This window comes from Macadamia integrifolia, chromosome 1 (assembly GCF_013358625.1).
Source record: "Macadamia integrifolia cultivar HAES 741 chromosome 1, SCU_Mint_v3, whole genome shotgun sequence".
NCBI lineage: Eukaryota > Viridiplantae > Streptophyta > Magnoliopsida > Proteales > Proteaceae > Macadamia > Macadamia integrifolia.
In genome coordinates, this window is record NC_056557.1 from 56,683 (window position 1) to 71,014 (window position 14,332).

Sequence of the window (14,332 nt, forward strand, 5' to 3'; positions counted from 1 at the left end):
CATTTTTTTTATATAATTCTTTGGCTTCTTCTAAGAAAGAAAAAAGCTTCTGATCAAGTGCATTGGAAATAAATCTAGATCCAAATCATGATTAGCCAGTGTAGATATTATCCCAATCATGATCCTTAAAAGCTCAGGACGTAAGGTCATACCTGAATGAGGTCTAGCGCAGTAAGCCTTGTTTGGCGACGAGATGAAACAAAAATAAGAACAGGTTTGGTCGGTGAATGGGTACATATCGCAGCATATGCAGGTTTGTTCATACTATTCATTCTAGGGCAGTAGAACTTCCCAGGGTATCCCTGTTCATGGAAAATAATAAATTACAAATTTGACAGTAATTTGAGTAACATCCAAACCACGTAAGATAGCAAAATTAACAGGCGTCATACTGTTCCACCTTTTGAATAAAAACCAGACATGTATAAAGCATAAACTACAACAAACAGGGAAGGAAGATAAGGAGACAAGTCCTCATGAAATGCAGTTTTGCCGTAAAGGAGGCTGGACATCCTATTACAAATACATTCTGACACCACGCATGATCAGTAAGAATAGAGCATCCATGATTCCAATGACAAATCAATATTTCCCTGTGTAATACATGGGAAAAGTATCTTTGAGCCTAAGGCATTTCCTATAGCCTCTCACAAATGAATTTATTATTTTTTTTCTTTCTCTGCAAAAAAATGAATTAAAAAACTACTTCGTGAGAAGGTGTAGGGAATGCTGTAGGTTCAGAGAACCCCTTCCCTTAATTCATATACATTTCTGAGCAAAGTTTTTTTCTGCAGCCAGACAAAGTTGTATGCATGTGTGTTCAAGTCTTCTAGCTTCATATGGTAAGAAGTTACTCTTATCTCTCTATATGTTAACCAAATATATTTCAGAGTTGAAATTCAAACTCTAAATTCAATTCCTATTAAAACCTAATCAACAGTCTCAGGAACATAAAAACCCTCTTTGATCCATAGAACTTCCCAGAACGGTTGTTGGCATCCCTTCTGAATACCCATCCTTTCAATTCTGAAGGGGAAATACGGAATTTGTAGGTCTATACAAGTGGCATGGGATAAGGCAGAGTTTGTTTATACAAGTGGAAGGGGAGACAAACCATATGTGTAAGCATACCATCCCAAGTTGGGCATTCATATCAGAATCTGACATGGATACAAGACATCAAATTCATCCAAGCCCCAAAATAGGATCAAGACATTCAAGGACTTGGGGATATATAGAATTTGGTAAAATCTCCTATACACCGTTACAACAAGAGGTTGATTCTGGTGCCACAGACCACATGACTAGTAGGTCTCACCACTATGATTCCTACTCCATTTGTTTTGGTAGGGATAAGGTCAGGGTGGCTGATGGCTCCCTTTCCTCCAATTTTGGTGAGAGGAGTATTTATGTTACTCATTCAATTTCCATTGATTCTATTCTTCATGTCCCTAACTTTGCCACTAATCTTTTATATGTGAAATCACTTAACTAAATCCTTAAATTGTTGTCACCTTTTTACCTTCTCATTCTCTTTTAGGATTTGGTTACGAACAGGATTATTGGCAATGGACTTGAGGAGAAAGCATAGTTGTCAAGGCACTGCCTAGACGTTGTCGCGAGGACAAATCATAGTTGTCAAGGCGTTGCATAGAAGTTGTCGTGAGAACAAAGCATAGTTGTCAAGGCATCGCCAATGCCTGGGAGTCCAGGTGCCTTGGTCGCCTTGTTGGTGTCACCTTGATTTGGACCCTCTCCAACGCCTTAGATCGCCTAGATACCGTTCAAACTATAGGAGAAAGGGCTCTATCTACTATAGTTTTTAAGGCGCTGCTAAGGTGACGCCTTACTAGCTCCTTGGCGCTGATGCGGTCTAGAGATGGTAAGGCAGTGCTCCGCCTTACGTGAAGTGGCATCTTATGGGTTTTTTTTTTTTTTTTTTTAAACACATTTTAAAATTACTTGATGAAGATTCCAAATATAGATTTTTTATTGGTAGGTGTATGATTTTATCAACACTTGAGATGTATGGGATCAACTTTACTCCACCAAAAATAACCAAAACAAACAAAACAAAAACACGATTCACAAACAGGGCTTGGATTTTGTCAAGGGTTTTAAGAAAGGGCTTTGAGAAGGAATCAAGGAACAAGGAAGAACCACTTATTTAGGCGACCATTTTGCTCCGACAGCGGTGAGTTTGCTCCAGCAGCGGTGAGCTTCATTCTTCATTGACAGGAGTAGAAATATAGTGGATGATCTTAGGGCTTAGGCACTCATTTTGGCATCATAGAGGTAAGTATAATAAATACTTGTATTTTTTATGTCTTCTTTTCTTTATTTTTATAATTTTGCTTCATAATTATGTATTTATATTATATGTTAATATGTTATGATGATTGATGATTGATGAAGATGAATTTAGTTTATTCACTTTATTGATTTGTTTTCTTGATGAATATCTTACATTGGTATGAATATGAACCTTTAATATTTATTTAACATATGAATAATAGGATTCAACTAGGATTTGAGCCAAATAGACTGGTTTTATAAAAAAAATTACACAGGAACGATTTAGTCAATAAGACGATGCTTTATGCCCGCCTTATCGCTAAGGCGCTCCAAAAGACCCTCAAACGCCTCCGTTGCCTTACCGCCTTAAAAACTATGCTATCTACTTGAACCTCGACCACCTGTTTTGCCCACAGCTCAGCCCTATGTGTGTGGACGTAGCGTCGACAATTTTGTGCATTCTATGATGCGTTGCATCAACGTTTGGGCCACCCCTCCTAAGAAGAGAACTCGACCCAACTCTCAGGTCCATTTGTTGGTTTGACTCTTCTATGAGCTTTCCCTCTAATTTGGACTTCTTTTCTTCTACTTTTGATTTTGTTTGGTACTGTTTTAGTTTCTTAAATCAATACTACATTATGAGGCAGAGAAAGAAATACCAAATAAAAGGCCCAATAACACAAGCAAGATCTCGTCTGAAAATCCCATCAATAACTATTGAGCCCAGACTACTCCAATAGCTCCCATCAATATTTACTTTATTGGTATTAGGTAGTTCAGTATCAGCTGTCTCATCTGGTCAATCTCATCCCGCACAAGGAGAAAGCTACCTATACCCGGAAGAGAAAAAGTGCTACAACTTTATGTTAATAGAATAGGTTAGGATTGTAATGCTTGGACTATGATCCAAGTCCTTTATTTATAATAAAAAGTGTGTGAGCGAGAGAGAGAGATTACAATAATGTCCCCCACCATAACCGACTCACTTTGGTAGAGTCGACTACGATGGAGTGGACCAATATGCCCCTGCAGCATCTATTTCTACCCTCCCCCTCAAGTTGAGGCATAGATATCATACATGCCCAACTACAACAAAATAAGATAAAGCATTTTTCCCCCAATCCCTTAGTGAAGACATCAGCCAGCCGATCACCGGACTTCACGAAGGGCACAAAAATCAGTCCATCTCCAGCTTCTCCTTGATGAAAGTCTCATTCAATCTCCAGATGCTTGGTACGGTCATGTATTAGATTATGAGCAATACTTATTGTAGCTTAATATCACAGTATAACATCATCAGAAGACAAACAAGAACACCAAGGTCTTAAAGTAAACATTTCAACCACATTAATTCACAAATCTCTTAAGCCATGCACAGAAGTCTGCTACAGCACTAGACCTTTCCACCACATTTTCCTTCTTATTGCGCCAAGTAATAAGGTTGCCACCAACAAAAGTACAATATCTTGAAATGGACTTCCTATCTGGAGATTTGGCCCAATCAGCATCTGTGAAAGCCTCAACCCAAAAAATGGTTATGAGGAGACAAAAGAATTCCCTTCCCTAGTGCCGACTTCTGGTAATGAAGGATACAAAAGACGGCCTCCATATGGGTAGAATAGAGAACATGCCATCGTCGTGAAGGCGTTGCCTGGGCAAGGAGAAGAGGGACAAAAATGTGTTGGGCTACCCTAATGTTTCTAATGAGATAAAGAGGAATATAACAGAGCATCTAAGAGGAGGAAAGGAGAAGGTGAAGGAGAAGAGGGCAGTTAGGGAAGAATTTTATGAAGCTTGTCCACAGACGTTTCCAGAGTTACAGGAGCAAGATTATAACAATGATGAGCCTGACTTGGATGATGTAGAAACAACACAAGAGGTTGAACAACTAAGGGAAAAGGTAGTGAGCAAACCCCTACTTAGTATTGATAAGGAAAGACGAATCTAGAGGGCTAGGGGAGCTAGTTCATTTAGACTGGCTGAAGAAGACCCTAAGCCAGAGGAGGAGGTTTAGACATAGAGAGCCTAAGATTCTATTGAGGACATCCTGGAGTGTGAGGGGCCAAGCCCCACCCCCACCCCCACCCTACCACCAGCTCGTAACCGTAATGCTAAGGTCCTTCGAGTTGATCCTACACTATTTCGAAAGCAAGACTTGAAACAATTAAAGCTTAAACAGGTGTGGACCAATGCAAAGGAGGCAGTGGGAATGACTTTCTACCATAGCATCCCAGCCAATGCCACAACGGGATTATATTACCAAAACATGTTGGATGCTAATGGTAAGGTTGGGCCAGGTGTGAAAGGGGCCAACACATATGAGATGTACAATGTTTATTTACCCAAGAAGAAACAAGAGTTAGTGGATAATATTGAGGAGATGAAGCCCATGCAGGAGTATTATGGAGTGACTGAGATGTGTAATGGTTGGACTTGACCTACTAAATGGTTCATCATCAATTTCATGGTAAATTGTGATGGAAGTACTGTCTTCCTCAAGTCAATTGATGCATCTAGCAAAAAGAATGATGCAAAATATATTTACAAGCTATTGAAAGAAGTGGTGAAGGATGTTAGGGGAAATAATGTGGTTCAGGCTGTCACCGACAATGGGAGCAATTTCAAGAAAACTGGGGAAAAACTAATGAACAATCCCAGGTACCATCTATTTTGGACTCCCTGTGCAGCCCATTGCATTGATCACATATTGAAGCCATGGGAAATTTGAAGATTGTAAAAAGTGTTGTTGACAAAGCAAGGTAGCTGACAACCTATGTACATAACCATGAATTTGCTCTACATTTGTTGAGGAGCAAAAGTGGTGGTGACTTGGTGAGGCCAACGCTGACAAGATTTGTGACAAACTATATTGTGTTAAAGATCTTTGAGACGAAGAAGTCTGGACCCTAGTTAGTTTATTCGCGTTTAAAACGCGTTTAAAACGTCGTCCCATTTTTTTGCCGTTTTAAACGCCGTTTGCCGAATTTTTCACAGAAAGTCGGTAAAAAACGGGAACGGGGCTATTTGAAGTTTTTTTCCGTTTTAAACGCCGTACCGTTTTTTTGGCAGTAAAAAAACGGATTTTAAAAAATATAAACGTTTTAAAATAGAAACGTTTAAAACGGGGCTATTTGTTTTGATTGGTATCTAGGTATTTAGAGAATTATTATGCCAATTTATGTCTATATATTGCCCTTTTTTTGACACCGTATTATTTAAATATAAACGTTTAAAACACGTATCGTCCGTTTTTTATTTTTTCCCGTTTTTACCGTATTTGACCGTATTTTTGACCGTTCCGTTCACGTTTTGATCCGTTTAAAACATGCCCGTACCGAACAATGTTTTTTTGCCGTTCCCGTTTTAACTAACAGAGGTCTGGACTTAGGTTCATGTTTGCTTAAGAGGAATGGTTTGATTGGGAGATGACTAATTCTCAGGGAGGAAAAATGGCTCAGGAAACTATTGTTAGTGAAAAAAATTGGGATGACCTCAAGAAGGTGTTGAGTATATTAGACCCGATCATCAGCATCTTGAGGATGGTAGACTCACAGAAGAAATTCACCTTGCCAATAATACGTGCAGCAATAGAAATGATGAAGATGGAGGTGGAGGGGGTGTTCAGAAAAGGTAACAAGAAGTTCTTTGCCATAATCAAAGATCGCAAGGAGAGGCAGCTCATACATCCTCTACATAAGGCTAGTTAATTTTACTTTATTCACTTTACTTCAACTTATAAATTTGGCATTTAGTTGCTTACTCACTATTTTGAATTATTTATTTTCAGCATACTATCTAAATTCAAAGGGGCCATTGCTTGGAGCAATGGCAAAGGGCTCTTTCCACCTGCGTAGTGGTGCAAGTTCGAGTCCTGGGAACCAGCCTCTCCGTAAAGGGGGTAAGGCTGTCTACCTATATACCCTCCCAGAACCCTGCTTAAGTGCGGGAAGCCTTTCTGCACTGGGTAATGGCCTTTTTCTGTTTTATACTATCTAAATCCAAAGTTCAAATATATAAGCATAGGCTAGCATTGAGAATTGATCTTATAGAAGCAGCTCATGCCGTGGTGGAGAAGGTTGAGGCAAATCCAACGGCTCAGAACATTATCAATACAGAGGTGAGAGGGATAGTTAATAAATTAAGCAATTATTAACTTAGGATATTGACGCTAAGTTGCTAACATTGGTACCAAACACTTAAATGAATACAGATGAAAGCCATCTGAGATGGTACAAGGAGTTTTGGCCGGGGCAGCGGCTGTGGTAGGTCGGGTCTGCTGTTGATTGGTCCAATGACCTTATTCTTTTCGTTCATATTTAGATATGCACCATCACGGCATCACCTAACAATCTTTAATCGTTTTAAGCAGCTGAATGGTGGGTGTAATATGGAAGAGACTCACCCAACCCTTCCCAGACATGTTTTGCCACTGGGTGCGATCGCAACTAGAGTACTTTCAACCTCATACACTCCAAGAGAGGGAACCGATTGGGGGTGCTGAGAGTTTGTTGAACCTAGTATATGTGCATTATAATATGAGATTCAAAGAAGAGCACATATGCCTTGGCATAAAGAATGATAATAGCCCAATCGAGCTTGCCAATATCTTCCAAATGGATAATGATGTGGAAGATCCCCTTCATGAGTGGGTTAGAGATCGAGGTGAGCCACTTTTAGATGATCCTGGTGATTGGCCTAGCAATCATATAGCTTCACAAATGGATGTTAGCATCGATGAATATATGTCAGAAGAGGGCAAAGTTCACTCAGAGACACCCCGTCAATTTGAGTCTCACCCTGGTAATCTAAATGATGAAGAAGAGCATTGGTCGCCTTCATCGTCTTCCGCTCGGACACTTGACCTGACCCAAGGCCACGGTGAGTAGGTGACAAATTAGTTGCCCTGCGAGAGGAGGATAGGATGCATCAGGACTCGATGCCACAACCATCGTTGGTCAGATTCATAGGGAAGACTGAGCTCACCCATGCCACGCAAGATGAACATCACAGTTCATGACAACAGAGAGGCTACACTCGAGGACCACGCCGGAAGTTCAGACCTGAAGATGAGGCAACTGGGATGGGACAAGGCATGGATATTGAGCTTGTCTGGCACAATGAAAGCCATGAGTTTGGGAGAGAGTAGAGATCTGGGCATTGGCGTGCACCAGAATTCATTGACTCAAGCCCTAGTTCAGTACATCATCGTGATAGTGGCTTTGAGAGTGTCAAATCAGCATCGCATTATGGATATCCACCGTACAATGTATATGCTAGTGGACCATCCTTCGAGAGCACCGGTTCATTTGGATATGGTGGTGGGTATAAATCGTATGATGGATCTTCAACTTCATTTTGACAAGAGGGTAGTTCAGGTGGTGGGTCATCTTTTATTGATAGCATCTTCGGGTATCCATCCCAACCATGTGTGCCACGTCCACATCCTATCAGTTTGAGTGAGCCATTCCCTAAGTTGGGATACCTAGGAGATGTTGATGATGAGTCTTATGGATGGGTAGCGATGGACTTCCAAAACAATAGGGCCCAAAACATGTCATGGGACTCATATGTGGTGCATTCAAAGAAGCAACTACGACATCTACAATGGTATGCAGCTCGTGGACTTGAACCACCTAAACACTCGGTCGAGAATTGAGTGGTGAGAGATAAATCCCAATAATGTAACATTATTATTTGTTTGTTTTAATCATGTATTTTCAATTTTTGCCAATAACTTATATATGTAAACTTAGACTACTGTACAGCTTACACTAGCAAACTTGGGTCAATAACACAAGTATCACTTCAGGTGTTTTTCTCATGAAACTAATTCTTTGAATAGGTTAAAAATGTAAAAAATAGGACATACACAAAAAAGTTAGAAAAAAAAAAAAAAACCAATTTAAGGGTAGGAAAAATTCCCAAGTTTCCACGAAATTTTGGAAATTTCGTTTGACTAGGTCGAAACCCGAAATTTTGAACCTTGGGAAGAAGACATCTCTATGTTACCATTGATGTGTCCAAGAAGTCCACGACAACAATAGTAAGATAGGTTGATTGAGAACAAATTAGATAATTGTTTCCATCAAATTTGACGGAGATGGCCGCAAAAGGTAGGTAGTCATTCCGAGTATGTCCTTCAAGTCCTAAGGTAGTCGTAGTTGTCTAAGACATGATGAGAGAACCAAGGATACAAAATCAGCAAAACGTGCAAGTCGACACAGGAAAAAATACCCAAAATTTTAGGTCAATTTTTCCCAAATCGATGCAAAGACGAAGATTGTTGGTTGCTCCAAAAATACCCATCACTCCTCTGGGTATGGCAAAACTTCCCTCCAAATATCAGCCTTATTTGAAAAGTAATGATCCCAAATCAATTTTGTCAGAGTTGAAATTGCAGGGATCAAAATGTTTCTGATTTTTGTAGTAGATGGTGACAAATGCTACTCAGTAGATGCAAAAACTTGATTCTTCAATGGAAGGAAGACTCGATCTTCATTAAGAGAGATGAATCGATCCTCAAAGGTGAAGATTCTAGAATCGCAGAAGGGGAGCATCATCTCTCTATCCTGATAACTAGTTCTTCATTGTTTGAGGTAGGGTCTAGGGCAGCAATTAGATCCATGGATCACCACATTAATAATCCCTTTGAGAAAGGAGAGTATAATCAAGAGAGGAAGAGCGATAGAGATCGAGAAAGGGTGAAGAGGAGAGAGGCGATAGAGAGGATGGGAGGGTTCACCCAGATTAGATTTTAGGAGACTATGAAATCATGTTACAGAATAGGTTGGGACTGCAATGCTTGGACTATGATCCAAGATCTTTAGAGAGAAAGAGAGAGAGATTACAGCAATGTCCCCCACTATAATAGACTCACTTAAGTAGAGTCGGCTATGGTGGAGTGGACCAATATGCCCCTACGGCATCTATTTCTACGCTTTCTGTTGGGGGTACACATTACCTGTGGTGGTGTTATTCATTACATAAACACTAAGAACTCCCTTTTTCCCAACTGTATTTTCCAATTCTACTGAAGATTGGGATAAAGTTACATATCAAAAATATTAACAATAGCAAGACTAAACAAGGTGCCCACCATAGTTGTCATGGCGTCTCCTAGGCGGCGATTTTGTGTCCCGGCGGAAAAACAAGTTCATGGCAGTGCTACAATTTACTTGACTCACTAATGGCGGTCGCCATTTGCTGATAGGCGTCGCCATGGATGCCAGGTCACGCCTGATTCACCAGGCGGTCGATTTTTGTATTTGTTTTTTTTTTGGTATTTATTAACAATATTCTATTTCTTCTATTTTTATTGGCAGGATAAAGAGAAAACCCTCGAGGCCTCTACCAGTCGAATCATTCCCTCCTCAATTTCTCAAATACAAAGCATCAAAAGAACAAAAAAGCCCTCAAAGAGAACAAAACCCTCGAAGCCTTTCGCCTGCGACGTCTTCTCCTTCTCTGGCAGCAAGAGCGACAACAACCAACAGCCAGCAGCCAGCTAGGTAAGGGCCCCAACTGTGATTCTGCGACGTCTTCGGTCTTTCTCCTCGTTCATCTTCTTCTGATCTTCTCTGCTCTAGTTCTTCTCTTTGGTCTTCTCTTCTTCTCTCCAGCTCTCCTCCTAGTCTCTGCTCCAATTATTCTCTGCAACGCCTGGTTCTAGTTTGGTTCTCCTTTCTTCACTCCTTCTCTCCTCCTTGTTCATCTTCTACAGTTCTGATTCTAATTCTTCTTCTTCTCTACTTCTCTTTCTCCTTCTTCTTTAGTTCTTCTCTAGTCATTTAGTCCTCTCCATCTCTGTTCCTTCTTCTCTATTTAATAACAGCATAAAAAATGACACATGGGCGATTTGAACGCCATGGCAACGCCATAACGGGCAATTCATCGCCAAATCGATTAGCCACCCCTCCACCGCCTTGGATGGATTTGACGCCGTGACAACTATGGTTCACACCCCCCCCCCTTTCAAAAAACAAACCCTTGGATAAAAGCATTGTATCTCATTTAATTTGTTGTTCAAGGTTCAATAGCGATATTCAACTATATACATTCAGACTAAACAACTATATAATTACTTAATAGTTTTAAAAAAAAAAAAAAATCCATTTTTTCTTGATAATCATTACAGATTTACATATCATGAACAAATTTTTCTATTTAAAATTATCGGCAATATTTCCATTAGACAGAAGAGTCACATGACTCTTTTCCCTAATACAAATGTTGGTAAATGTAGGGAAAATGCACAGAAAATAGACAGTTATTGAAAATGTTTCACAATAAATTCTGCATCGATTCTCATAATATTTTCCCAAAACGTCTTCCCAAGAAAAACAAACCTCTTGCCAGACAAAAATAGAATTGCAAATATACATCCACATCAATCGTCCAAGTCAAGCAATGGCTTGTGGTGTCTTCAAAAAAGTGAAACTCTTTGCTCTCAAAAGTCTTTTTGGGACCATTTGTGCAAAAGGCTCTTAGTAAGTGGTGACCTCTTCTTCACCACAAGGACTGAAGATACTTTCCATTTCCTATGGCCCCCAATTAGTCAACAAGGAAAAAACTTACATTATTGCATTAGTTGAATACCCTGCAGAAGTACAGATTAACATGTACAACAAAATTGGGGACATCTCAAGGCACAAAGTACTAATGTTAACAGAATTGCAACTTTATTAGCAACAAAAATGGAACAAAAAAGTTTCTATTACAAAAGATTTCATCCCCAAATTTTATCCTCCAAAAAATTTATTCACTCTTATTATAAGGAAAACTTAAGCATCTAACCCCAAAATATTACATTTTGTTCAAATTTGGACTCTCCTTCAATCATACTGCAGTTTTCTGAAATTAATGGATGTTGTGTGTGTGATTAACTGGTTGGGATGAACAACATAGTTGTCAAGGCGTAGGGCCACCCATGGAGACAGAGGATGGTAAAAAATTATTCAACTAGGTGTTGCCTAGGAGACCAAGGCGCCAGTCCAGTCTGAGCCGCCTGGACACCTAGGTGGCAAATAGGCAGCTCCTACAACTATAGTGAACAATGTAAAACACCAAAACACTTGCCTGGATGTGAACTTCAAGAGGTACAGGCCTCACACTAGGCTTGAAGTTGAATAGTCCAATGTCTCCAACACCCAACCAATCAGCTAAATCACTGAAATGAAAAAAAACAGAATCAGATATTTATGACAAGAAACATGACATCAACAAGATGACGTGATAAGTTTCAACTTACAAAAAAGAGATATAGAAACAGAGTACCTCACAATGCAAACACACAAGCAGGACATGTAAAAAGGACATGTAAACATAATAATGCCTAAGGATTTTAGAACCAACATTTCTGGTTACACCATATTTCAACATGTTGACCGAAATGGTCGACATTTCGACCATTTCGATGGTATCGCAGGATTCCAAGACGTTATACAAAGGGACTTTAAAAAACCATTGGTTTCGACCAGTTTCTTCGAAACGCAGGAAATTTTGACTGAAGTGATGGGTTTGACACATTCGGTCCAACCAGCCCTGCTAAAAGGCCTTCTAAACTGGGAAACATGCCCATTTCAACTCATTTCAACCATATCTCCCCCCATTTTGACTATATGGAGTGGGAAAGTTGGGAAATCAGCCAAGATTTGCATGTTTTGCCATCAAACATCCATTCTACCTTTGGATCTTACACATTCGAAGCATTTTTAAGTAAGGGGTTTTGGAGGAAAAAGTAAACCCCATTTCCCCCAAGAATCATTTTTTTTTTTTTTTTGGTACAATGTACTTATATTCATAATAGAATGATGAAAAATTTTTACATGTTAGTTAGAATGACCTGATCTATGCATTCACGGTGTACGATTTTTTTTTTCTGCTTTCAAAAATAATTTTTCTACGGCATATATTTGAAAAAAGTAGGGTTAATATCTAATGTTTGAAGTTCAATTTAATATATGTTGAACACCATTAGCCGATTTACGGCATGATGGTTTCGGTTTTTTTTTTTTTTTTTTTTTTTTTTTTTTTTTTGAAAGTTAATTAAATATTTTCAGAAATTATTTAAAACATAAAAATAAGTATGATACATATTTTGTTATGGTTTCAAAAATTAAGAAAATTCTTCAAGTTATTAGAAATTCATTTACAATCAAGATTGATTAATTGTGATGTTTTTTAATTAATTATTGTTTATTAATTAAATAATTATTACCAAATTAATTTTAAAAAATATTTTTAAATAAGGCAAAATATAATGCTATAGTGGAGAATTTACAATAACTTTTAATTGTTTTTATGAACCATAATTGATGTGTGTATGTTAATACTCATTCTCTTTTTTGTAGGAACATTGTAGGCACCAGGGTTTTTAGTATTACATAATGGCTGAAAGAGGTGGGGACATTGCATAGTTTCATGGGAGACCTCTTACAATTGACAAAGGAAGACCCTAAGCCACAGAGGAGGAGGTAGAGACATAGAGAGCTTGATATTCCATTGAGAAGGTCCCAGATTGTGAGGGACCAAGCCCCACCCCCATCCCCAGCACTAGCTCATAACCATAATGTTGAGGTGCTTCCTGCACTATTTCGGAAGCAGGACTCGAGACAATTAAAGCCAAGCAAGTATAGACCAATGTAAAGGAGGTAGTGGGAATGGCTTTCTCCAAATGGGTTTTCTACCATTACATCCCAGCCAATATCACCACAGGTCCACAGTATCATATTACCAAAACATGTTGGATGAGATTGGTAAGGTTGGGCCAAGTGTGAAGGGGCCTAATGCATATGAGATGTACAATGTCTATTCGCCCAAGCAGAAACAAGAGTTATTGGATTACATTGAGGAGCTGAAGTCCATGTGGGAGTACTATGTAGTTACTGTGATGTGTGATGGATGAACTGGACCAACTAAATGGTCCATCATCAATCTAATGGTAAATTGTGATGGAAGGACTATCTTCCTCAAGTCAGTAGATGCATCTAGTGAGAAGGATGGAATCTGTATTTACAAGCTGTAAAGGACCACCATAGGTTCGGATTTGAAGATGAGGCAGCTGAGATGGGCCAAAGCATGGATATATCCAGCTTGTCTAGCACAATGGAGGCCATGAGTTTGGGACAATGTAGAGGATCTGGGAATTGGCGTGCACCAGAGTTAATTAACTCAAACCCTAGTCCAGTACATCATAGTGATAGTGGCTTTAAGAGTGTTGTCGTGTTGGATCAGTTGCATCGCATTATGGGTCCACCGTTTGGTGTATATCCCGGTGGACCATCTTTCGAGAGCATCAGTTCATTTGGATATGGTGGTGGGTATGGATAGTATGGTCGATCTTCTACTTATTTGGACAGGATGGTAGTTTAGGGGGTGGATCATTTTTCGTTGACAGCATCTTTGGGTATCCATTCCAACCATGTTTGCGACATCCACATCCTATCAATTTGAGTGTGCCATTCCCGAGGTTGGAATACCTAGGAGATGTTGATGATGAGTCTTATAGACAGGTAGCGACGGACCTTTAAAACAATTTGGCCCAAAACATGTCATAGGACCCATATGTGGTGCATTCAAAGGAGCGGTGATGTAGATAAGTCACTTGGGCTTATTTTATTGCAAATAAGCCTTGGGTTGTGTTATTATGTTGCTTGGCTCCAGCTAAACATGCTTAGAGTCAAAAGTGATTTGTTTGCCGGATCCCCTCTCAGCCCCATGAGGTCAGGCCACCATGGCCGGCCCCTCTAAGGGGATCCCCCCTATTCCGTCCGCATCCTCTAGCCTTCCCAACCCTTCGCCTCTCCCCCCTCGCTTCTCCTCCCCCCTTCATCCTCCTACAAATGCCTTGTCCTCCCCTCCGAAACATTTTGTCTCCCATCCTACTAGGGGCCTTCCTCTTCATTTTGTTCAACCCTCCCTGTTGGGAGACTCTCTGATTGCTAAATGCCCGGAAGGGCTTCTAGACTCTGAAGCTTCTCGCTGGCAAAACTCTCTCATTGGCCATTTTCTGGGCAAAAGACCCCCTTTCCACCTGGTG

The 14,332-nt window shown here is 39.8% G+C and overlaps 1 protein-coding gene across 5 annotated transcripts in view; it reads right to left on the bottom strand.

The window, feature by feature from the left end:
• Nucleotides 1–14,332, bottom strand: part of LOC122077530 (DExH-box ATP-dependent RNA helicase DExH14) — a 139,045-nt gene that overhangs the window by 33,457 nt on the left and 91,256 nt on the right. For all 5 annotated transcript variants that reach the window (XM_042643497.1, XM_042643505.1, XM_042643512.1 and 2 more), the window contains 2 exons: nt 11,371–11,461; nt 153–302 (listed from right to left, as the gene is read on the bottom strand). In XM_042643497.1, coding sequence (XP_042499431.1) covers nt 153–302; nt 11,371–11,461 — 241 coding nt within the window. The remainder of the gene's footprint in view (nt 1–152; nt 303–11,370; nt 11,462–14,332) is intronic.